The sequence below is a fragment of the Bos grunniens genome, chromosome 3, assembly GCF_055505025.1.
Source record: "Bos grunniens cultivar Pamir isolate PY7600 chromosome 3, Bosgru_T2T1.0, whole genome shotgun sequence".
Lineage (NCBI taxonomy): Eukaryota > Metazoa > Chordata > Mammalia > Artiodactyla > Bovidae > Bos > Bos grunniens.
This window is the reverse complement of record NC_141167.1, coordinates 101,486,780-101,512,965: the sequence shown is the minus strand read 5'-3', so window position 1 is coordinate 101,512,965 and position 26,186 is coordinate 101,486,780. Positions and strand designations below refer to the sequence as shown.

The 26,186-nt window shown below is 36.5% G+C and overlaps 1 protein-coding gene and 1 pseudogene across 6 annotated transcripts in view; both read left to right on the top strand.

Annotated features, from left to right (window-relative positions):
• GOLPH3L (golgi phosphoprotein 3 like) overlaps positions 1 to 26,186 on the top strand; it is a 55,309-nt gene that overhangs the window by 16,056 nt on the left and 13,067 nt on the right. For 3 of the 5 annotated variants that reach the window (XM_086392476.1, XM_086392475.1, XM_086392478.1), the window contains exons 3-4: positions 10,708 to 10,839; positions 12,190 to 12,304. In XM_086392476.1, coding sequence (XP_086248602.1) covers positions 10,708 to 10,839; positions 12,190 to 12,304 — 247 coding nt within the window. Of the gene's footprint in view, positions 1 to 10,707; positions 10,840 to 12,189; positions 12,305 to 12,793; positions 12,868 to 26,186 lie in introns of those variants that run through there. The other 2 variants (XM_086392479.1, XM_086392477.1) reach the window with 2 other exon arrangements.
• Positions 20,783 to 21,725, top strand: LOC147376414 (ubiquitin-ribosomal protein eS31 fusion protein pseudogene; annotated as a pseudogene). The gene has a single exon (XR_015160973.1). The product of XR_015160973.1 is annotated as a ubiquitin-ribosomal protein eS31 fusion protein pseudogene (transcript).

The window sequence follows — 26,186 nt, the reverse complement described above, 5'->3', positions numbered from 1 at the left end:
TGTATACCTGAAACTAATGTAAAGTTATATATCAGTAAAAGAATAGTATCCATATAAATTTATAATTTAAAAATTGGGAAGTAAAGGAATAAAGATGGGAGAAAGTATAGGAGAGATATTAACTTTATCTTTTATAGTAAGAAGTCAATTAGATATTGTCTAAAATTGAAACATTTGAACAACAAAACTCAAATTCTCAATAATCTGTTTTCTTAACCATAGAAATAAGTCTGTTAGGAAAATCTCTTGTAATAAGAAAATGATTGAAGTTCAGTAATTCCTTCTCTTTGTGTGAAATTTCAGTAAAATTGTATTTATTACATTTTACTTTAAAAATAGCACATGTATGGGGGTGAAAACACCTTCAGAGAAATGAAAGCTAAGGAAGCATGCACGAGCTATAAAAAATGATAAAGTCCTTTATGAATGATGATAATATCAAAACAAAACTGGGAAATACAGGAAGGAGTAAAGAGCACTACGAACAGTCAATACTTGGATAAACATTAGAAACTATTCTCTTTTCTTAATTTCTTCATGGTAAACTATCAACATTATATTGTGAAATTTTTCAGAAAAAAAAAAAAGAATATGGTATGACATAGTTCTGTCTTAGATATTATGCTAGTGGGATGAATACTGAAAATAACTAAAGTACCTCATGGTACATATTTTCAAAAAAAAATAAAAAAGAAGACAGTGGTGAGAATTTTTCTCTCTCTCTCTGGCAGGGGGAGAGGTGAGACAGTAGAGGGGAGAAGTACTTTGTGGGTTAAGGAATATAAATAGTATAAATAACATATGATATATGCACTATTATTATACCCATTTCATACATGAGAAAACAGAGGCATAAGGAGTTCGAGGCTTGCCCAAGTAATGGAGATAGAATAGAATAGTTATACAGGTAGTTATAAAAGTCCCAGTAGGGGATTATAGGTAGAAAGGGGAAACCTGGGAAAAAAAAAAAAGAAGTATAAAAAAAAAAAAAAGACCATTCCCATGGAAAAGAAATTCAAAAAAGCAAAAAAAAAATAAAAATAGCACATGTAGTATGATCACAATAAACTGTGGAAAATTCTGAAAGAGATGGGCATACCAGACCACCTGACCTGCCTCCTGAGAAACATGTATGCAGGTCAGGAAGCAACAGTTAGAACTGGACATGGAACAACAGACTGGTTCCAAATAGGAAAAGGAGTACGTCAAGGCTGTATATTGGCACCCTGCTTATTTAACTTATATGCAGAGTACATCATGAGAAATGCTGGGCTGGAAGAAGCACAAGCTGGAGTCAAGATTGCCAGGAGAAATATCAATAACCTCAGATATGCAGATGACACCACCCTTATGGCAGAAAGTGAAGAGGAACTAAAAAGCCTCTTGATGAAAGTGAAAGTAGAGAGTGAAAATTTTGGCTTAAAGCTCAACATTCAGAAAACAAAGATCGTGGCATCCGGTCCCACCACTTCATGGGAAATAGATGGAGAAACAGTGGAAACAGTGTCAGACTTTATCTTTTTGGGCTCCAAAATCACTGCAGATGGTGACTGCAGCCATGAAATTAAAAGACGCTTACTCCTTGGAAGAAAAGTTATGACCAACCTAGATAGCATATTGAAAAGCAGAGACATTACTTTGCCAACAAAGGTCTGTCTAGTCAAGGCTATGGTTTTTCCATTGGTCAAGTATGGATGTGAAAGTTGGACTGTGAAGAAAGCTGAGCACCCAAGAATTGATGCTTTTGAACTGTGGTGTTGGAGAAGACTCTTGAGAGTCCCTTGGACTGCAAGGAGATCCAACCAGTCCATTCTGAAGGAGATCAGCCCTGGGATTTCTTTGGAAGGAATGATGCTAAAGCTGAAACTCCAATACTTTGGCCACCTCATGCGAAGAGTTGACTCATTGGAAAAGACTCTGATGCTGGGAGGGATTGGGGGCGGGAGGAGAAGGGGACGACAGAGGATGAGATGGCTGGATGGCATCACCAACTCGATGGACGTGAGTCTGAGTGAACTCAGGGAGATGGTGATGGACAGGGAGGCCTGGCGTGCTGCGATTCATGGGGTCGCAAAGAGTCGGACACGACTAAACGACTGAACTGAACTGAGTATGATTTACTCCAGTTTTTAAAAATGTGATGTCACGTTACTTGAAATTGACATAAAGAGGAAATTGAGGTTAACCTGAACATTGCTTTTCTTCGTCACTTACTTTTCATAAATGTCATTTACTGAAAGACCCAAATAAGGTTAAAAAAGAGCTTGTGGAAAACGTAAGACTATGTGTAGACTTTGTTTGGCTCCTAATTCAAACAAACCAATTATCCTAAAAAATGTGTTAAACAATTAATAAAATTTGGAGGCTTACAGAATAGTTTATAATATTTAGGAATTGTTAATTTTTTAGGTGTGATAGTATTGCAGTTTTTGTTTGTTTATTTTTGGCCACACAGCTTGTGGAATCTTAAAGGTTCCCCAACCAGGGATCAAATCCAGGCCCTTGGCAGTGAACGCCAAGTCCTAACCACTGGAACAACAGCGAATTTCCCAAAAATGTTTTTAAAAAAGGGTGTTGGGATCATGTTTTCTTAAATCATGGTCTCATTTTAGGCTATATTCTATTGATTCCTTGTTATGAAAAGTTATGAAATTCTCTCACAGTTTCTTCTACCTCTGTGCCTCAGTATTTTATGAAAATTTATAGTGTGTGATTCTTGCCTGGAGAATCCCCATGGACAGAGGATCCTGGCAGGCAACAGTCCATAGGGTCACAAAGTGTTGGACATGACTGAGTGACTTCACTTTTCTGTAGTGTGTACATTCTGTTCCATAATTTACACAAATGTTCAATGGAGGAAAGCCCCAAAACTGTGGTGAGAGAAGAAGCAGATGGGAAAATTGGTGGGTATTAGAAAAGATATGTGTAGTGTATATATAAAGAAAAATCTGGTTTCATATATATATATGCAAATAGTAAGATGATAGAATTTATGAATAATTTTATTTTATATAATTCTTTTTTCTTTCTGTATTTTCTAAAATATATGTATACTGCTCAGTAACAGATTATCGGAAAAGAAAGGCATATAAGTTAGTTACTGTTTCTGATGCTACAATCATTTTTAAATTGTTTAGAATAAAAATTAAGGACATTTTTCCTGGTCAGAATGAGGTGTAAAGCTAAGATAGGAATATTCAAAGATAACCAGTTTTCTTTTATTTTGGATTTCTTTTTCACTGACAAGGGACTGTACTTAGTCGCTCAGTCGTGTCTGACTCTTTGTGGCCCCATAGACTGAAGCCCACCAGACTCCTCTGTTCATGGGATTTCTCAGGCAAGAATATTGAAGTATGCTGCCTTTTCCTACTCCAGGGAATCTTCCCAAATCAGGGATCAAACCCATGCCTTGCTTCTCCTGCATTGGAAGGTGGATTCTTTACCACTAGCGTAACCACTGTGTTATTTGTTTTTATTTTCTGAACTTTTAATAGTGGCTTTTATTTTTTTTTAAAAAAGGAGTTCCCTGGGTGGCCTAATGGTTAGGATTCCTGGCTTTCACACACACATACACACACAACCTCAATTGGCAGCCCTGAGAAAACTAATAAACTGATTATTATGAGCAGCTTTGCATCTTCCCACCCAATGTTCTGAATAATCCTAAAAGGATATAGTCTTCATGTAGTTTATTGAGAAATTTTATCCATTTGTCTAGGTTTATAATCCATTCTTCCCAATCATGCTGAAATCATGTTAAAAAATTAGAATAACATCCAGGTCACAGTTCCTTATTCCCCATTATGATTAAGCAAAGTGAGCTTTTAGTAATGCTTAATCTTCTTTCTAAAATGTCTCTTTTGGCTCTGTGGACATAGAAATATTAATTGGGATTAGAGTGAATCACATTAATTTATAAAAGAGGAAAATAGATCAGATCTTGGAGCCATTCATTTAATAGAGTACTTAAGTCTTTATTGAATTTGTTACAATATCGCTTCTATTTTCTGTTTTTGGATTTTGGCCATGAGGCATGTGGGATCTTAGCTCCCTGACTGGGGATTAAACCTGCACCCCCTGTATTGGAAGGCGAAATCTTAACCACTGGACCACCAGGGAAGTCCCTAATACCCAGAGGGATGGTATGAGGAGGGAGGAGGGTTCAGGATGGGGAACACGTGTATACCTGTGGCGGATTCATTTTGATATTTGGCAAAACTAATACAATTATGTAAAATTTAAAAATAAAATAAAATTAGAAAAAATAAAAAATAAAAGAAAGTAGTAGATTAACTCTTCTTAAAGTAATTTTTAGAGGGAAAAAATGAAATAAAACTCATTTTGCTGATAAAACTTTTTCTTGTATAATTTTTGATAGTCCTGAAGATCATCTTGCAGACATTGGGCTTTGGAATTGGGCATATAGGAAAGGCTTCAGGAAGACACAGCAAAATTCCTTCTGTAATGGAAAGTGAAGCAATTTTAATGTTGAATCTTCAGATTAGGGGGGAGAGAAAGATTTTTTTCTGAGATTTTTTTCCTAATAAAATATTTTTTTAATTTGGAAAAATTAGAAAACCACTTTTTAAAGTAGACAGTATTTTACATAACTGTGATAATCTTGAATATGAAATTATATATTTGCCTGTTTATCATTCAACTTTAATGTAAGGATTTTCTAACATTTTTAAAAGCTCCTTTTAATGATGCTTTATGCTTCTTTAGTTTCTTTCCTCTTTTTATCCCAAGCAGGCAACTTTAAAATCTTTAACCTTCAGAGTTGTTTTAAGGTGTGTGTTTAAGAGGTTTGAATAATGAACACTTGACTAAGTGGAAATTCAGTGCAAAGGTGTTGACTCTCAGAATTTATTGAAATCTTATTGCCCAAAGTTTTGCAAGAATAAAATAGCGTTGTCAAAAGTTTCAATATGTATAATCTTTGACTCAAAAATTTCTTCTAAGAGTTTATTCAACAGAAGCACACATACAAATGAATATTTCTTTACAGCATTTTTTTATAATGGCAAAAAACTGTAAGCAACCCAAACATACATCAATAAGGACTTGAATAGATAAACTATAGTGTATCTAAAATGCAGTACTATGCCCATAACAATGATTGAGGTAGCTGTGTGTTTAGTGATGTGGAAAGATATCCAAAATAATGCCTAAGTGGAAAGTTGCCACTCAGTATAATCATATTTCTGTATGTAATATTAGCAAACGTATAATACAATACATTACTCATATGAAGTCTAGAAAATATCCATTAAACTGTTACGTGGAAGTGATAAGATTATGAGACTTCTACTTCCTAAATTATACATTTCTAAAATATCTCCTCTTTTTTTGACAATTATATATTACATTTATAATCAAGACAAAGTCTACTATTCAAAGATCTCATTCTGCCAGTCCTCCAGTATTTTCGGTCGATCATGAAGCAGTGTGCAATTTTGGTTTCTCGGTAGATTCTAAAATTTTTCTCTTTGCCTTTTCCCTCACGTACATAGCCCTTGGTAATTAAATGTAATGATTGAATGGTGAACTTCATTATGCACATGCTAGATCATCCTGCATACTAAAGCACTGACCCTTTAACACGGAATCTTCATTATACATGGCTTGAGAAGATACCAAGACAGCTAGATAAATTTAGAGGAAAATGGACTTCAGAGTTATAACTGTATTTAAAAGTCTTCATGTATATATTCTTATACTTTTTACTATTATGACATGATTCAATAAAAAGTTAAAAAACTGATTTGAAGAGTTTTATATAGTGTGAGATACTATGTTGGGAAAGGGTGATATTGAAAAACACAGTTTGTACATCCTGGCCATTGTTTCTTTATTTGCAGTACTTCTCATTTATAATTCTGTTGACAATCTGACATCATTGTTACTGAAACAGGAGTTATATGGTCAGGTAGAAATGAAAACAAGGAAAACTTTCCTTTAATTGCTATATTACTGGTTGAAATGTTTGTACACCTGTTGAGATTCATAGTCAACAGGATTAAAAGTTATACCTAAGTAAATTATATCTAAAGTAAATCTAAAGTAAAGTTACAGTTTAACCTTAACTAGACAGCTAACTTCTATAAAGCCAGGTATTACTCAGGAGTAGGGGGTGGTGGGTAGGCTTACTCCCTCCTTAAAGAGGAGTTATAAGGATTACTCTTGAAGTAGCCATGAGGCAGGCGGTCAAGAAAACTAATTCCACCTTTGAGTCTAAGATCAGACCCCCAGGAAATTTGGATAAATCTAGGAATGCTTATAGTTCAGGCTGAGCTTTTACCAAGTTAAATCATAAATTTGTGCTTTCCAGAAATATTTATTGAGAAATACTGTCATATATTCTCTCCTTATATAGAATATATAATAAATTTACATTCTACTGAGGACAAGCAGTTGATTGCAATATGAAATAATAAATGATAGGGGAGAAGTAGACCCACACACACACACCCAGGTGAGGAACCTAACCCAGAGGGTAGAGTGGAGGAAAAGATAATGTTAGAGAAGGTTATGTGGAAGATGTGACCCTTGTACTCAATCCTTAAGAACAAGGAAGAGCTAAGTAAAGAAGAGTTTTGTTTCTTCTAGACAGAACTGTGTGTGCAAAGGCCAGTAGGCAAAAAAGGTGCATTAAGAGTACTTAAAATCATTCCAGAAAGCTGGAGAATAGTGTTCTAGGGAAAATAAGCCAGAGAGAAACAAGTAAGCAGCCTCCTGGTTTAAGTGCAATAAGGGAGACCCAGGTTCAATCCCTGGGTAGGGAAGATTCCCTGGAGAAGGGAATGGCAACCCACTCCAGTATTCTTGCCTGGAGGATTTCATGAACAGAGGAGCTTGGTGGGCTACTGTTCATGGAGTCAGAAAAAGTTGGACAAAACTAAGTGACTAATACTTTCACTACTACTTTCACTAAGAAATTTGGATTTGACTGGGAGGAGCAGAGGGGAAGGGAGTTATATAATTTATTTGAGCTTGAAGGTTATGGGAAAAATGGAATTGGAAGACCTCTAGTTCTGCAGTATAGTGGTAAGACTTAATTTTTTTTAATGTATTGTTGGAGGAATCCCCTGGTAGTCCAGTGGTTAGAACTTGGTATTTCCATTTCCAGGGACCCAGGTTTGATCCCTGGTCAGAGAACTAAGATCTCACAAGTCATATAGTGTGCTCCCCCCACACCCTGCCAAAACTGTATTCTTGGCAGTCTCCCAGTCCCACCATGCCTTACTCACAGCAAAAGCAAATGCAGATCTTCTCTAAAGGAAGATATCCTCACCTACTTCACTGGTGATTCAGTAGCTGAGACTGCAAGCTCCCAATGCAGGGGGCACAGGTCTGATCCCTCATCAGGGAAGATCCCATGTGCCACATATTGTGGTAAAAAAAAAAAGTAAAGGAATACATCCTCAGTTTAGGCCTCCAAAATCTCATAGATTTACAAAAAATTAAATATGGGCCTCTTAATCAAATGTCATCAAACATACAAAGAAAAATACACCCATGAGAAAGAATCAGCAGAAGTAACACTGGTTCATTCAAGGACCTTAGATATTAGAATGATCAAACAATGTGAAATGTCTATGATATTTTTAAAGAAATAAAAGAATCATAAAATGAACACAAAATGAATCACAAAAGAAGAAATGATCACAAATGACCAGATAAATGTGAAAAATAAATGGAACTTTAAGAGATGTAAAGCAGTGGCTCTGATGATAAAGAATCTGCCTGCAGTGCAGGAGACCAAGTTCGATCCCCGGGTAGGGAAGATCCCCTGGAGAAGGAAATAGCTACCTATTCCAATATTCTTGCCTGGAGAATTCCATGGACAGAAGAGCCTGGAGGGCTATCCATGGGGTTGCAAAGAGTTGGACACTACTGAGTGACTAACACTTTCTCGGGGTTAGTTTAACATATTAAGTATAGATGGAGAATAAATTGGAAGTCAGATATGAACTAACTCTTGAGAAAGCAATATAGAGGCAATGGAAATGGAAAATATATAGGAGAGGTTAAAAGGCATGGAGGTTAGAATAAGAAAATTTTAAAGAATTAAGGGAATAGAGGAAAGCCAAAATTCTTAGAAATAAGAGTTGACATTTTTTGAGAAGTAATAAATGAGCCTACAGATACAGGAAGTGTATACCAAACAGGATACATAAATTCACACACACTTATGTTGTAGTCAAACAGAAAAACACCAAAAGAGAAAATCTTAAAGGACCAAAGAAAAAAGACAAGCCACCTACCACAAGCAATAAGAATGATAGATTTCTCACTGCAACAATGGAAGCTAGAAGAGGAGGGCATAATATCGTCAATATGATAAAAAGAAAACTATCCATCTAGAATTTTTGTCCAGAAAAACAATATTTTTAAAACAATGGTAAAGTGAAGACATTTCAGATCAACAAAATAGAATTTGCCTTCAACAGACTTTTACTTAAGGAAATTCTACTTTAGGAAGAAGGAAAATGGTACCAGAAAGGAGATCTGAGATGCAAGAAGGAATGGTGAGCAAAGAATTTGGTAAGCATCTGAGTAAATCTAAACAAGTGCTACCTGTATAAAATAATGATGTCTAACTTGTGAAGTAAAAGATATAATATTGGCCAATTAGGAGAGATTAATATATTGATTTGTTTTAAAAATAAATTAGTATATTAATTTTAAATTATCATGCATGTTAAAATTGCAAAGATAACTTCCTAAAGAAAAGTGAATGCATAACTTCTAAATCAATAAAGAAGAAAACTGGATGTTTTGGGGCCACACCATTTGGCATGCAGGATCTTAGTTTCCTACCAATGATTGAATCCACACCTCCTGCCTTGGAAGCATGCAGTCTTAACCACTGGACCACCAGGAAAGTCCCTGGAATTTTTAAAAGCTGTTTTTCAAGGCTTTGCCACTTAGCTTTGTGACCTCTGTCATGTTACATAACCTCCATAAGCCTTAGTTTCCTCATCTTTAACATGTGGATAATAGTAGAACCTCCCTTACAGGATTGTTGTGAAGATATAATCATATAATGCATGCAAAGAAGCTTAGCACAAATCTACAACATAGATAGGTGTTGAGTATATATTAGACATTACTGTTACGAATAGTGACTTAGTCTTGTTCATGCTTTAAAGCCATGCTAGAATCTGCCAACATCACACCCAGCCTCTCTCCAGTGAGAGGGAAAGCTACACCCAAAGATAGCTAAAAAGTGTTACACAGTTCATAACTGATAGGTCTTCCTTGTATTAGTCACAACTCCTTGCTTAGAACCTTCAGAATTCAATATTGCCTTTCAGTAAAAGTTCAGAGCTTCAAGGCTTTCTACAGCCTAGCCTGACCAACTTGATCTCATGAGTTCTCTTTAAATCCTTGAGTTAAATCTCTAAACGTATTTGAGGTCTCCTTCCTTAATGCTTTTGCTTAAAATGCCCTTGTGAAGAATAGGTAGAATTTGAATGACTTCCTTCATCTGGAAAACCCTCACTCTCTGCTAAATTCAACCTATTCTTCAAATCCCAGCTCAAGTTCCATAAGAGTTCCTGACTATTCTAGCCCAAAAGTAATTTATAATTTGAAAAAGTATCATCTAAACCAGGCTTTCTATGGTAATTTATACCCGTTTCTTCTACTCCAGTTTTCAGTTGAGCCTTAATTTAAATTTTATATTGTCACAGAAAGCTTCCCTCAAGTTTGCAGGTCTTTCCAGCTACATTTTCAGATCCTTAAGATAGTGGCTATTAATTGTATATCTTTGTATTCCCTGTAGTTCCTCAGGAAGGGAAACTAACATGTAAGGGCCTACAATATGCCAGGTATTATACTAAATGGTTTCTTATATTGATAATATATATCTTACTTATTCTTCAAAATAAACTTATGTAGACGTTAGTGCCCTTGTTTTACAGATGAGGACATTGCACTTGAGAAAGGTTAAGTAACATACCAAGGCACTTAATTAGTCAATGGCAGAGCTGGGTTTCTACTACACCATCCATCAAAATAGCCTGCAACTAATACCTTGGAGGTAAAAAAGCTCAAACAGTATACATCTTTCTACTTAACTTATTTGTATCCCACTGTGAAATTTAGAATGTCATGGAAGCAAAGAAACCAAAATTCTTCTCAAAAATTGAAATTTGGCATGCCAGTTATTAACTTTGGAGAAGGCAATGGCACCCCACTCCAGTACTCTTGCCTGGAAAATCCCATGGACGGAGGAGCCTGGTGGGCTACAGTCCATGGGGGTCACTAAGAGTCGGACACGACTGAGCAATTTCACTTTCATTTTTCACTCTCATGCATTGGAGAAGGAAATGGCAACCCACTCCAAGTGTTCTTGCCTTGAGAATCCCAGGGACAGGGGAGCCTGGTGGGCTGCCGTCTATGGGGTTGCACAGAGTCAGACACGACTGAAGTGACTTAGCAGCAGCAGCAGTTATTAACTTAACAGCCCAACCATAGGAATTCACAAAGAGTTTGAAGTTAGAAAGTTATACTTTGGGGGGAGGGAGTGGATTAAGGAAGTTAAAGAGACTTTTTTTCATTTATTCTGTATTTTTCCTTGAGTTCATATAATGTGATGTGAAATGAATCACAGAACAAAATGGAACATTCTTTGGGTGCTTGCTGCAAGTCCATATCCCTTTCAGAATGTTCTTTCTTTTCTCTTTTCCCCTTTCCTAGGGTTACACATCTTTCTGGAATGACTGCATATCATCTGGCCTGCGAGGCGGCATCCTGATAGAGCTGGCCATGCGAGGTCGAATCTATCTAGAACCCCCAACCATGCGTAAGAAGCGACTACTAGACAGAAAGGTAGAGCATCCTCCATGAATATCCTCTTATGAAAGGGCAGATACCAACAGTCCATTTTGGAAGAATAGGAAGATTTGAGACGTGAGACAATAAAAATAGCACTTATTCAGTTGTTCCATTGTCTAACAGGTTTAATTATCCTGTAGCAGAGAGAGAAATCTAAGTATCCGTGGTCTAAAGAGTTATAAGAAGTTCATGGTTTTGTCTTCCCTTTTTATGCAGAAAAGTCAGATCTAGGATGGTGTTATTTTTCCGTATTTATCTATAGCTGTAATATTATGAAACAGAGTATTATATAATGAGGAGGTAAACATGTGAGTCAGATGCAGTCTTAACTCTGGTCAGCCTCAGATAACCATTCCGTTTCCCTCCTTCCAATTATTTTGCAAGTACTCTCTAGCATGAGTTACACCACTCTCTCCATTTTCTTATTACTTGTTTTTTCCACTCACAACTTCACTGTCTACTTAGCACTCTAGTGAAACTACCTTCTTAGGTGTCATCAGCTAATTTTCAGTCTTCTATTTATTTTTCTCTTTTAACCTGTATGTGGTGTTTGACACTTTTGACTACCACCTATTTGAAATTTCCTCTCTTCTTGACCTTTGTTATAGTACATCCTCTTGCTTCTCTAGCGGTACCCTATTTCCTTTACTTCTCCATTCCTTAATATCTGTATCTCAATTTATATCACTCTGTATCCTTTTAGAGATATCATTTACCTTTACAGCTTCATCTATCACCCTTATGATATTAATTTTCAAATTTCTAGACCTGTCTTCTTTTTCCACCTCCAGGAACATAGTTAACTATGGTCCAGACATTTCAACTTGGCTATCCCATATCAGTTAAAACCAAGCTTCATCAACCTTATCCGAGTTTCCTGTGTTTACTAATTGTTTCACAAGTTGGTTTTCCAGGCTCAAAGAGTTATTGAATCTTTTTTCTCCATTATCATTTATATCGTTTGCCACTGGAGCCCAGTTCAAGTGTTATTTTTATCTATCCATACCAGATTTTAAATTTCTTGAGGAAACAGAGACAATATGTTATGCTGCTTTGCTTTTCCTATGACATTTAACCCGTAGCTCAGATGGTAAAGCGTCTGCCTACAATGCCAGAGACCCGGGTTCGGTCCCTGGGTCGGGAAGATCCCCTGGAGAAGGAAATGGCAACCCACTCCAGTATTCTCGCCTGGAAAATCCCATGGCTACAGTCCATGGGGTCGCAAAGAGTCGGACACGACTGAGTGACTTCACTTCACTTCACTTCCTATGTATAGCATATTCACTGATTTTAATTTGAATGAAGGAGATGAACCAGAGTCTCTTGTTTCTTCTTTTCTGAAAGGTACTGCTAAAGTCAGACAGCCCAACAGGTGATGTTTTACTGGATGAAACTCTCAAACACATCAAGGCAACTGAACCCACAGAAACTGTCCAAACATGGATAGAGCTACTCACCGGTAAGATGATGCAGAATGATTTTTAAAAATCCCACATTTTATAATCTTTACCCTACTCTTAAGGTTGGGAGAAGAAGTATAGAAATTCAGGGTGCTAAGTAAGATATATATATTTCACTGTTAAACTGTACTAATGAGGGACCAAAAAGGCATGATTAATCAATACATAAAGTTTTCCAAAGCTTCACCTTACCTCTGTATACCTCATAAGCTCACAAGAAATTTTTTTAACATCTGTGTTGATGTATAATTTACATACAGTTGTTGTGTAATTCACATACAGGGTCATCACACAGTTGACCCAGTAAAAGTATACAATTAAATGGATTTTAGTGTATTCACACAGTTGTGCAACCATCATCACAACCTAAGTTTTGAACATTTTCATCATCCCCAAAATAAACCCTATGCTCACTAGCAGTTTTCCCCACGTTTCCCAGCCCTCGTGCTCAGCTCCGACAACCACTAATCTACGTTCTATCTCTGTAGATTTGCCTATTCTGGATATTTCATATAAACGAAACCATACAACTTATGGTTTTTTGTGACTGACTTCCAAGGATAATATTTTCAAGGTTCATCCATGTTGTGGCATGTATCAGCACTTCATTCCTTTTTTCCTCAAAGGCAAGTTCAAAAACTTTAATATGAATAACTAAGCCTACGGCATAAAATTATAGGAGAATCTTCCACAGGGCACTTTGAGGTCATAGCCAGTGTCATCTTCTGGAGCAGTTTTTTTTTAATTGAAGTTTTTATTGAGACATTTGTATTGAGTTGGTCAAAAAGTTCGTTCTGTTTCTTCCATAACATCTTACAGAAAAACTCGAAAGAACTTTTTGGCCAACCCAATATATTGACATGCAGTTGTAAGAATTAATACAGAGAGATACCTTTATATGCTTTGTCTAGAATCCCCCACTGGTAAAATTTCTCAAAATTTTAGTATATGATAATCAGGGTACTGAAATTGATATGATACACCAATCTTGTTAGAATTTGCCGAGGTTTTTTGTTTTGTTTTTTTTGTTCTTTTTGGCTGCACCGTGTGGCATGTGGAATCTTATTTCCCCAACCAGGGGTCAAACCTTGCTGCTTGCAGTGGAAGCACAGAGTCTTAACCATTGGACAGCCAGTGAAGTCACAAATTTCCCCAGTTTTAATTTGACTCTTTATTTCCAAATAATATTTCATTGGATGGTTATACTACTTTAGTTATTTATTTATCAGTTGGTGGACATTTGAATTATTTCCTCTTTTTGACTAATGAGAACATTCATAAACAAGTTTTTACGTGTACATGTTTTCATTTCAGGGGAATATAGTTAACTTTATTAAGGTGAAATACACATATTTATTATCTTAATCATAAGTGTACAATTCAGTGACATTAAAAACACAGTGTTATATAACTATTACTTCTCTTTACACTCAAAGCTTTCTCATCATCCCAATATCCCTCTTCCTCCCTCTCTTCATTCCCTGGCAACTTCTTATTTACCTTCTGTCTCTATGAATTTACCTGATCTAAGTAACTCATATAGGTGGAATCATACAGTATTTGTCCTTCCATGCCTGACTTACTTGAAAGCTAAGCATTTTTTCAAGGTTCATTGATCTTACAGCTTACATGAAAAATCTCATTCATTTTTATGGTTGACGAATATACTGTTGTATGTGATATACCTACCACGTTTTGTTAATTTCATCTGCTAATGAACACTTGGGTGTTTCCATCTGTTGGCTATTGTGGGTAATGCTGCTGTGAACCTTGTGCATATATCTGATAAAGTCATTGCTTTCCATTCTTTTGGATGTATATCTTGGAGTAGAATTATTGGGTCATGTGATAGTTCAATAGTTTGAGAAACCACCAAACTGTTTTCTACAGAGGCTGCAGTCTTTGACATTCTTACAGCCATGGTAAGGTTCCAGTTTCTCTACATCCTCATTAGCACTTGTTTTGTTTTTAATTATAGCCATTCTAGTAGATACAAAGCGGTATCTCATTGTGGTTTTAATTTTCATTTCCCTAATGATTAATGATGTTGAGCATCTTTTCATGGATGATTTATGTATCTTCTTTGGAGAAATGTCTATTCAGGTCCTTTGCCCATATTTGAATTGGCTTCTGTTGTTGTTGAGTTTTAGAAGCTCTTCCTATAGTCTCAATGGTAATCCCTTATCAAATATATGATTTGTAAATATTTTCTCTCATTCTATAAGTTATCTATTCACTTTATTAAGAGTAACTCTTGATGCACAAAAGTTGTTAATTTTGATGAAGTCCAGTTTATTTGTTGCCTGACTTTTGGTGTCATATCACTGAAATCTTTGCCAAATCTAATGTCATAAAGATTTTCCCAATGCTTTCTTCTAAGAGTTTTACAGTTTTAGTTCTTAAATTGGTTCTTTGATCCATTTTTACTTAATTTTCGAATATGATATAAAGGTTCAACTTAATTCTTTTGCATCTGGATATGCGGTTTCCCAGAACCATTTGTTAAAAATACTATTCTTTCCCCCTTGAATGGCCTTGGAAGTCTTGTTGGAAATCAGTTGACCATATCTGCAAAGGTTTATTTCTGGACTCTCTATTCTGTTGTATTAACCTGTGTGTATGTCCATGCTGTTTTACTTACTGTAGCTTTGTAGTAAGTTCTGAAGTTGGAAAAGTATGAATCCACTAATTTTATCCTTCTTTTTCAAAGTTGTTTTGGCTGTTCTGGGTCTTGTGCAATTCTATATGAATTTGAGGGTCAGCTTTTCCACTTCTGTGGAAAAGGCTGTTAGAATTTTATAGGTATTGGGTTGAACCTGTAGATCTTTTTGGCTGGTTATTGCCATTTTAACAGTGTTAAATCTTCCTGTCCATTAAAAGAGACTTAGGCTGTCTTTCCATTATTTAGGTCTTCTTTAATTTTCTTTCATCAGTTTTATAGTTTTCAGTGTACAAATCTTTCACCTCCCTGGTTAGACTTATGCTTAAATATTTAATTTTCTTACACAATGTTATAAATGGGATTGCTTTCTTAATTTCATTCTCAGATTATTCATTTCTGATATACAGAAACAACTGATTTTTGTGTTTTCATCTTGTACCCAGCAACTTAGTCGAGTCTATTAGCTCTAGTTGCTTTTTGTGGATGTGGGGAGATTTTCTTTGTATAGGGTCATGTCATCTGCAGACAGAGATAGTTGTAGGTTTTCCTTCCCAACTTAGATGCCTTTCATTTTTCTTTCTTATCTACTAGCTCTGGATAGAACTTCCTTAAATTATTGAATAGCAGTGGTGAAAGCAGGCTTCCTTGCCTTTTTTGTTCCTTGACTTTTGGGGGATTTTTCAGTCTTTTAACCATTGATTATGATATTAACTGTAAGGCTTTCATGAATACTCTTTATCATATTAAGGAATTTTTCTTTTATTCCTAGTTCCCTAGAAGTTTTTATAATGAAAGGGTGTTCATTTTTGTCATTACTTTTTTTTTTAATTGAAGGATAATTGCTTTACAGAATTTTGTTCGTCTCTAAGTTGCATTTCTGAATCAAGTGACATGGTCATATGGGTTTTTTTTTTATTATATTAAATGATGTATTATTGATACATTGTTTGATTTTTATTGAAATGTAATTGGCATAAATGTTATATTAGTTTCAGGTGTATATCATGTTGATTTAGTATTTATGTATATTGTGAAATAATTACCACAATAAGTCTAGTTAGCATCTATCATCACACATAGCTTTTTTTTCTTGTGATGAGAACTTTTAAGATCTGTTTTCTTAAGTGCTTTGAGTGCTTTGTCGCTTCAGTTGTGTCCAACTCTGTGCGACCCTATGGACTGTATGTAGCCCACCAGGTTCCTCTGTCAATGGGATTTTCCAGGCAAGAATACTGGAGTGGATTGCCATGCCCTGCTCCAGGGGATCCTCCCCACCCAAGGATCAAACCCGCATTGCTTATGTCTCCTGCATTGGCGGCAGGTTCTTTACCACTAGTGCCACCTGGGAAGCCCATTTGAAAGTCTGTTTTCTTAGCAACTTTCAAGTATATAATATACAATGTTAGTAACTATAATTACCATGCTATATATTACATCCTCCGGATTTATTTTATAACTGAAATTTTGTGTCTTTTGATCTTCACACATTGTGACATTCTTCCCCTTCCCACCCTTAGCAACTACCAATCTGTTCTGTGTATCTAAAATTTTGGAATTTTTTGGTTTTGTTTTAGATTCCGGATACAAGTGAGATCATACAGTATTTGTCTTTCTCTGTCTGACTTATTTCACTTAGCATAATGCCCTCAAGGCCCATCCATGTTGTTATGAATGGCAAGATTTCCTTTTTTTATGGCTGATTAGTATTCCAATGTATGTATATGTGTGTGTGTGTATGTGTATGTTTGTGTGTGTGTATACCACATTTTCTTTATCTGTTCATCCATAATTGATATTTAAATTGCTTCCATGTCTTAGCTATTGTAAATAAGGCTGCAGTGAACATGGGGTACATGTATCTTTTCGAGTTAGTGTTTTCATTTCCTTTGGAAAAATTCTCAGAAGTAGAATTATTATATGATAGTTATCATTTTAATTTTTTGAGAAACTTCTATACTGTTTTCTATAGTGACTGTACCAATTTACATTCTCACCAACAGTGCATGAGGATTCACTTTTCTCTATGTCCTTGCCATCATTTGTGTTTTTTTTTTTAATTTTTAAAATATTTAGATATTTATTTTTATTTATTTACTAATTTGGCTGCACTGGGTCTTAGTTGTAGCATGCAGGATCTTTTTTTTTTTTTTTTTTAGCATGCAGGATCTTAACTGTGGCATGAGGCATCTAGTTCCCCAACCAGGGATCAGACTTGGGTCCCCTGCATTGGGAGGGTGGAGTCTTAGCTACTGGACCACCTCGGAAGTCCCTATCTTTTTAAAATACTTTTTATTATATATTGGAGTATAGCCGATTAATAATGTGATAGTTTCAAGTGGCCAGCAGGACTCAGCCAAACATACACATGTATCTGTTCTCCCCCAGTCTCCCCTTCCATCCAGGCTGCCACATAACATTGAGCAGAATTCCCTGAACACTTGTTATTTTTTATCTTTTTAATAATAACCATCCTAACAAGTGTGAAGTGATATCTCACTATAGTTTTGATTTGCAATTCCTTGATGATTACTGACGTTGAGCACATTTTCATGTGTCTTTTGGCCATTTGTATGTCGTCTTTTGAAAACATCTAATTAGATCCTTAGTCTATTTGAGTTTCTATTACATTCCTGGGATAAATTTTACTTGATCATAGTGAATAATCCTTTTATCATGCTGTTGGATTAAGTTTGCTAATATTTTACTAAGGATTTTGAATCTACATTCATAAGATTTATTGGTCTATAACTTTCTTTTCTTGTGATGTCTTTATTTGGCTTTAATATGAGGATAATCTTGCCTTGCAGAATGAGTTAACATGTTCCTTCTTTAGATTTTTGGAAGACTTTGAGAAGGATTGGTGTTAATTCTAGTTTAAATGTAAGGTAGAATTCACTGATGAAGTCATCTGGCCCCGGACTTTTCTTTGTTGGGATGTTTTGATTTTTGATTACTGATTTCATCTTTTTATTTGCTATAAATCTGTTGAAATTTTCTGTTTGTCAGTTTAAAGAATTTGAACTTTTCAAGGAGTTTGTCCATTTTTTCTAGGTTGTCTAATTTGTTGGTTTAACATTATTCATAGTATTATTTTATAATCCTTTTTTTAATCCCTGCAAGGTCAATTGTTAATACCTTCACTCTCATTTATGATTTTTAGTTGTTTCTATCTTTTTTCCTTTGGCAGTCTAGCTAAATGTTTGTGAATTTTGATCGTTTCAAAGAAACAACTTTTAGTTTCTTTAATTTTGTTGGTTGTTTTTCTGATCTCTCTTTTTGTGCCTCTCTTCTCTAATCTGTTTCCTTCCTTCTATTAACTTAGGGTTTATTTTGCTCTCCTTTTTCTAGTCCATTAAAGTATAAAGTTAGGAGATTGATTTTAGACTTTTTTAATTTAGGCATTTACAGCAAATTTCCCTCTGCTTTCACTGCATCCCATATAATTTCATATGTTGTGTTTTCATCCATTTCTAAGTATTTTCTAATTTCCTTTGTGATTTCTTCTTTGACACATTGGTGTTTCAGTTCAGTTCAGTTCAGTCGCTCAGTCGTGTCCGACTTTTTGCGACCCCATGAATCACAGCACGCCAGACCTCCCTGTCCATCACCAACTCCCAGAGTTCACCCAAACTCATGTGCATCAAGTCGGTGATGCCATCCAGCCATCTCATCCTCTGTTGTCCCCTTCTCCTGCTGCCTCCAATCCCTCCCAGCATCAGGGTCTTTTCCAATGAGTCAACTCTTTGCATGAGGTGGCCAAAGTATTGGAGTTTCAGCCTCAACATCAGTCCTTCCAGTGAACAACACCTAGGACTGGTCTCCTTTAGGATGGACTGGTTCAATCTCCTTGTAGCTTGTTTAATTTACACATATAGGCAAATTTTCATTTTCCTTCTTTTATTGATGTCTAATTTCATCCCACTATGGTCAGAGAAGATACTTTGTATGATATCTATCTTTTGAAATATATTGAGATTTATTTTATGGCCTAACATATGGTGTCCTGGAGAATGTGCCATATAAATCTGAGAAGAACATGTATTGTGCAAGTAGGTTGATACAAAACTGTTTACTTCTGTCTGTTCTGTCCATTTTGTTTCATGTATTTTGAGTCTGTTATTAGGAGTGTAAATATTTATAATTGTTTTATCTTCTTGTGGTACTGAACCTTTTATTAATATATAATGTCTCTGTGTCTCTTTTGTCTTATATGATTTAAAGTGTATTTTGTCCAAAATTAGTATAGACATCCCTTCTCTTTTTTGGTTACTATTTGAGTGGAATATCTTTTTCCATCCATTCACTTTCAACCTGTCTGTGTCCTTTGATCTAAAGTGAGTCTCTCATAAACAGCATATAGTTGAATCATGTTTTTTAACCCATCCTGCCAATATTTTCTTATGATTAAACAGTTTAATATGTTTACACTGAAAGTAATTACTGGGGCTTCCCTGGTGGTCTAGTGGTTAAAAAATCTGCCTTGCAATGCAAGGGACACTGGTTCGATCCCTGGCCTGGGAAGATCCCACATCCCATGGGGCAGCTAAGCCCATGTGCCAAAACTACTGAAGCCTGCATACCCTGGAGCCAGTGCTCTGCAACAGGAGAAGTCCTCCCACCACAACTAGAGCATAAGCCCCTGCTCGCCACAGCTAGAGAAAGCTCGTGCGCAGCAACGAAGACCCAGTGCAATCAAGAATAAATAAATAAAGTAATTACTGATAAGGAGACACTTCTACCATTTTGCTATTTGTTTTCTATATGGCGTATAGATTTTTGTCCTTCATTTCCTGCATTACTATCTCCTTTTATGTTTGGTTGATTTTTTTATAGTGAAACATTTTGATTCCCTTCTCATTTTCTTTAGTGTATATTCTATAGACATTTTCTTTGTTGCACCATGGGGATTACATTTTATGTCTTAAAGTTATGACAACCTAATTTGAACTTATACCAACTTAACTTCAATAACACAAAAATTCTGTTCCTATACAGCTCCATTCCACTCTCTGTTTTGATGTCACAGATTATACCTTTATAAATTGTGTGACCAATAACATAGGTTAATGTTCTTTAATGCATCTGTCTTTTAAAGTATATAGGAAATAAAAAATAGAGTTACAAACCAAAATTAACTTTTATAGTTGTCCGTGTATTTAACTTTTATTGGGTGTCTTTATTTCTTCATTACTGCTTCAAGTTACTTCTAGCTTCCCTTCATTTCAGTCTGCAGTACTTTTTAGCATTTCTTGCAGGGCGAGTCTAGTGGTGACAGCCTTCCTCAATTTTTATTTACCTGCTACTAAGTCACTTCAGTCGTGTTCGACCCTGTTCGACCTCATAGATGGCAGCCCACCGGGCTCCCCCGTCCCTGGGATTCTCCAGGCAAGAACACTGGAGTGGGTTGCCATTTCCTTCTCCAATGCCTGAAAATGAAAAGTGAAAGTGAAGTTGCTCAGTCATGTCCGATTCCTAGCAACCCCATGGACTGCGGCCCACCAGGCTCCTCTGTCCATGGGATTTTCCAGGCAAGAGTACTGAAGTGGGGTACCATTGCCTTCTCCTTATTTACCTGGGAAACTCTTAATTTCATTTTTCAAGGACACTTTTTCTGGATATAGAATTCTTAGGTGACAGATTTTTTTCTTTGAGCCCTTTGAGTATGTCAACCCACTGTCTTCTAGCCTCCAAAGTTTCTGATGAGAAGTCTGGTGATAATCTTATTGAAGATATTTTGTGTATGACAACTCACTTCTCTCTTCCTGCTTTTAAGATTCTTTATCTTTGTAAACTAAATTAATGCTGGAGAGGGTGTGGAACAAAAAAAATCTTCCTATATTTGGTAGGAATGTAAATTGGTGCAGCCAATATGGAGAACAGTATAGAGTTTCCTTAAAAAACTAAAAGTAGAGCTACATACAATCTGTCAATCACACTCCTAGGCATATATATCTGAGAAAATTCTAATTCAAAAAGATAAATGCAACCCAGTGTTCATAGCAGCACTATTTACAATAGTCAAGACATGGAAGCAACCTAAATGTCTGTCAACAGCTGAATGGATAAAGATTATATATATATATGTGTATATATATCCATATATATATATGAATATTACTCGATAATGAAAAAGAATGAAAGAATGCCATTGGCATCAATATGGATGGACCTAGAGATTATCATATTAAGTGAAGTAACTCAGACAGAAAAAGACAAATACCACTTTCGGATCCGCCATCTGTGGTGGAAATGCTGCCAAGATGCAGATTTTCGTGAAGACTCTAATAGGGAACATCATCACTCTCGAGGTCGAGCCCTCAGATACAATAGAAAATGTAAAGGCCAAGATCCAGAATAAGGAAAGAATTCCTCCTGACCAGCAAAGACTGATCTTTGCTGGCAAGCAACTGAAAGATGGACATACTTTGTCTGACTACAACATTCAAAAGGAGTCCACTCTTCATCTAGTGTGGAGACTTTGTGGCGCTAAGAAAAGGAAGAAGTCTTACACCACTTCTAAGAAGAACAAGCATAAGAGAAAGAAGGTTAAATTGGCTGTTCCGAAATACTCTAAGGCGGATGAGAATGGCAAAATCAGTCGCCTTCGCCGGGAGTGTCCCTCAGATGAATGTGGTGCTGGAGTTTTTATGGCCAGTCACTTCGACAGACATTATTCTGGCAAATGTTGTCTGACCTATTATTTCAACAAACCAGAAGACAAGTAATTGTATATTGGTTAATAAAGATATGAGCTAACAACAACAACAACAAAAGACAAATACCATATGATATCACTTATATGTGGAATCTTTAAAAATTATATAAATGAACTATTTATAAAACAGAAATAGACTCACAGAAATAAAAAACAAACTTATGGTTATGACAGTGGATAGCAGAAGTCGGTGGGGGGCGGATAGATAAATTAGGAGTTTGGGACTAATAGTTAGCTCAGCTGATAAAGAATCCACCTGCAATGCAGGAGACCCTGGTTCCATTCCTGGGTCAGGAAGATCTCCTGAAGGAGAGGGATAGGCTACCCACTCCAGTATTCATGGGTTTCCCTGATAGCTCAGACAGTAAAGAATCTGCCTACAGTATGGGAGACCTGGGTTTGATCCCTGGGTTGGGAAGATCCCCTGGAGGAGGGCATGGCAACCCACTCCAGTATTCTTGCCTGGAGAATGCCCATGGAGAGGAGGAGCCTGGCAGGCTACAGTCCATGGGGTCACAAAGAGTTGGACATGACTGAGTGACTAAGCACAGCATATATAAAATAGGTAGACAGTAGGGACCTACTATATAGCACAGGGAACTATATAGTCAGTAAATTATAATAACCTAGAATGGAAAAGAATCTAAAATATATGTGTGTGTGTATGTGTGTATGAAAATTACTCAGTCTTGTCTGACTCTTTGTAACCCCATAGACTGTAGCCTGCCAGGCTGCTCTGTCCATGGAATTCTCCAGGCAAGAATACTGGAGTTGGGTAGCCATCCCTTCTCCAGGGGATCTTCGCAACTTGGGATCGAACGCAGGTCTCCTGCACTGCAGGTGTATTCTTTATCATCTGAGCCACCAGAGAAGCCCAAATATATGTGCGTGTAACTCAATACCACACATCTAAAACTAACATAACATTGTAAATTAACTATACTTCAATTTAAAATTGGTTTTAAAAGATTGTTTATCTTTGGCTTTCAATAGTTAGATTATAATCTATCTTGGATGTTTTAGTCAACATTGAGCTCATTAAGTATCTTAGATTTGTAGATTCATGTCTTTCATGAAATTTAGACCATTTTCAGCTATTATTTTTTCAAATATTTTTCTGCCCTTTCTCTCTCTTCTCCTCTGGCATTCCTACAATGAAAATATTAGTCCATTTGATGGTGTCTCAGAGGTTCCTTAGGCTTCATTCACTTTTTTTGTTGTTTTTCCCTAAACTTTATTACTTCAATTGTACTATCTTCAAATTTGCTAATTCTTCTGCCTGCTTAAATCTGTTTTTGAACCCATATAGTATATTCTTCATTTTAGCTGTTGTATTTAAGCTCCAGATTTTCTTTTTGGTTCCTTTTTGTAATTTCTATCTCTTTATTGGTATTCTAATTTTCTTCATCATTTTCCTGTCTTTGTCCATGTCTTCCTTTAGCTATTTGCTAAAGAAAGCATCATAAAGAAACATCCTTAAAACAGCTGTTTTCAAGTATTTATCTAGTAAACTTGACATCTGGGCTTCCCTAAGTACAAATTTTCTCTTTTTCTCTTGTCCCTTTTAGTGGAACATACCTTTTTCTATGTGTCTTGTAATTTTTTTGTTGTTGAAAGCTGGATATTGAAATCTTATAATTCAGTAACTTTGGAAATCAGACTTTCCCCATTCCCCAGGTTTTGCTGAGTTGTTTGTTGTTATTTTGTTGATTATATTATGGTTTCTCTGTGTTGTAGATCCAACTGAGGTGAAAGCTTCAGATCTCAGGTCTTTTCCAAGGTTGTACTTCAGAGATTACATGTTTTCTTAAGCAAGCACAGTTGCTTTATTAAATACTGTGTACATGCAGTTGTTTCTGAATGTAAAAGAAACTTCTTTTTTAAATCCCCTGGAAGCTGCTTCAACTGGAGGGGATTAGAACAGTGGCAGCCTTTAGCTGTATGTCAGCCATCAGAAGCTACAATCCATAACCAGAACACTGGTCCTGAGATTTCAAAGACAGGGTCCTTATTGCCCATCCTGATTCCAGCAGGCTACACCAGAACTACAGATTTCTGTTCCCACAGCTACCTTTCATGGGACTGGGGGCTAAGTAGTCACTGCTGCACTGAAGGCTGAAATTGACTGAAATTGATATTGACCACAGTTTGCCAGCCTAGCTTCCCCTGGAACTGACAAGTGTTCGTGGAAACTCAAGAGTTCCAAAAACAATTGTTTCAGATAGATGCTACTAGTATAATTATTGTCTAGGTGGAGAGATGAATTTCTAATACTTGCTGCCATTATCCCAGATGTACTCTCTCAATAGTTAACATTCTAAAGAACTTTATCAGCTATAATCACATTGACCCCAGCCTTGTCTAACTCAATGAAACTATGAGCCATGCCATGTAGGGCCATCCAAGACGGACAGGTCATGGTGGAGAGTTCTGACTAAACATGGCCCACTGGAGAAGGGAATGGCAAACCACTTTAGTATTCTTGCCTTGAGAACCCCATGAACAGTATGATAAGGCAAAAAGATAGGACACTGAAGGATGAACTCCCCAGGTCAGTAGGTGCCCAGTATGCTACTGGAGATCAGTGGAGAAATAACTCCAGAAAGAATGAAGAGACGGAATCAAAGCAAAAACAACGCCCAGTTGTGGATGTGACTGGTAATGAAAGTAAAGTCCTATGCTGTAACGAGCAATATTGCATAGGAACCTGGAATGTTAGGTCCATGAATCAAGGCAAATTGGAAGTGGTCAAACAGGAGATGGCAAGAGTGAACATCGACATTTTAGGAATCAACGAACTAAAATGGACTGGAATGGGTGAATTTAATTCAGATGACCATTATATCTACTACTGTGGGCAAGAATCCCTTAGAAGAGGTGAAGTAGCCATCATAGTCAACAAAAGAGTCTGAAATGCAGTACTTGGGTGCAGTCTCAAAAATGACAGAATGATCTCTGTTCATTTCCAAGGCAAACCATTCAATATCACAATAATCCAAGTCTATGCCCCAACCAGTAACTCTGAAGAAGCTGAAGTTGAACGGTTCTATGAAGACCTACAAGACCTTCTAGAACTAACACCCAAAAGAGATGTCCTTTTCATTATAGGGAACTGAAATGCAAAAGTAGGAAGTCAAGAGACACCTGGATTATCAGGCAAGTTTGGCCTTGAAGTACAAAACAAAGCAGGTCAGAGGCTAACAGTTTTGCCAAGAGAACACACTGGTCATAGCAAACACCTTCTTCGAACAAAACAAGAGAAGACTCTACAAACGGACATCACCAGATGGTCAACACCGAAATCAGATTGATTATATTCTTTGCAGTCAAAGATGGAGAAACTCTATACAGCCAGCAAAAATAAGACCGGGAGCTGACTATGGCTCAGATCATGAATGCCTCATTGCCAAATTCAGACTTAAATTGTAAGAAAGTAGGAAAAACCACTAGACCATTCAGGTATGACCTAAATCAAATCTGTTACGATTATACAGTGGAAGTGACAAATAGATTCAAGGAATTAGATCTGATAGAGTGCCTGAAGAACTATGGACGGTTTGTGACATTGTATAGGAGTCAGTGAACAAGACCATCCCCAAGAAAAAGAAATGCAAAAAGGCACAATAGTTGTCCAAGGAGGCCTTACAAATAGCCGAAAAGATGTGAAAGGCAAAGGAGAAAAGGAAAGATATACCTATTTGAATGCAGAGTTCCAAAGAATAGCAAGGAGAGATAAGAAAGCCTTCCTCAGTGATCAATGCAAAGAAATAGAGGAAGACAATAGAATGAGAAAGACTAGTGATCCCTTCAAGAAAATTAGAGATACCAAGGGAAAATTTCATGCAAAGATAAGCATAATAAAGGACAGAAATGGTATGTACCTAACAGAAGCAGAAGATATTAAGAAGAGGTGGCAAGAATACACAGAAGAATTATACAAAAAAGATCTTCATGACCCAGATAACGACGATGGTGTGATCACTCACCTAGAGCCAGACATCCTGGAATGTGAAGTCAAGTGGGCCTTAGGAAGCATCACTAAAAACAAAGCTAGTGGAGGTGACGGAATTCTGGTTGAGCTATTTCAAATCCTAAAAGACAATGCTTTTAAAGTGCTTCGCTCAATTTTGGAAAACTCAGCAGTGGCCACAGGACTGGAAAAGGTCCGTTTTCTTTCCAATTCCAAAGAAAGGCAATGCTAAAGAATGGCAGTGCCAAAGAATGTTCAAACTACTGCACAATTGCACTCATTTCACATTCTAGCAAAGTAATGCTAAAAATTCTCCAAGCCAGGCTTCAACAGTACATGAACCGTGAACTTCCAGATGTTCCCGCTGGATTTGGAAAAGACAGAGGAACCAAAGATCAAATTGCTAACATCCATTGGATCAACGAAAAAGCAAGAGAATTCCAGAAAAACATCTATTTTTGCTTTTTGACTATGCCAAGGCCTTTGACTGTTTGGATCACAACAAGCTGGAAAATTCTTAAAGAGATGGGAATA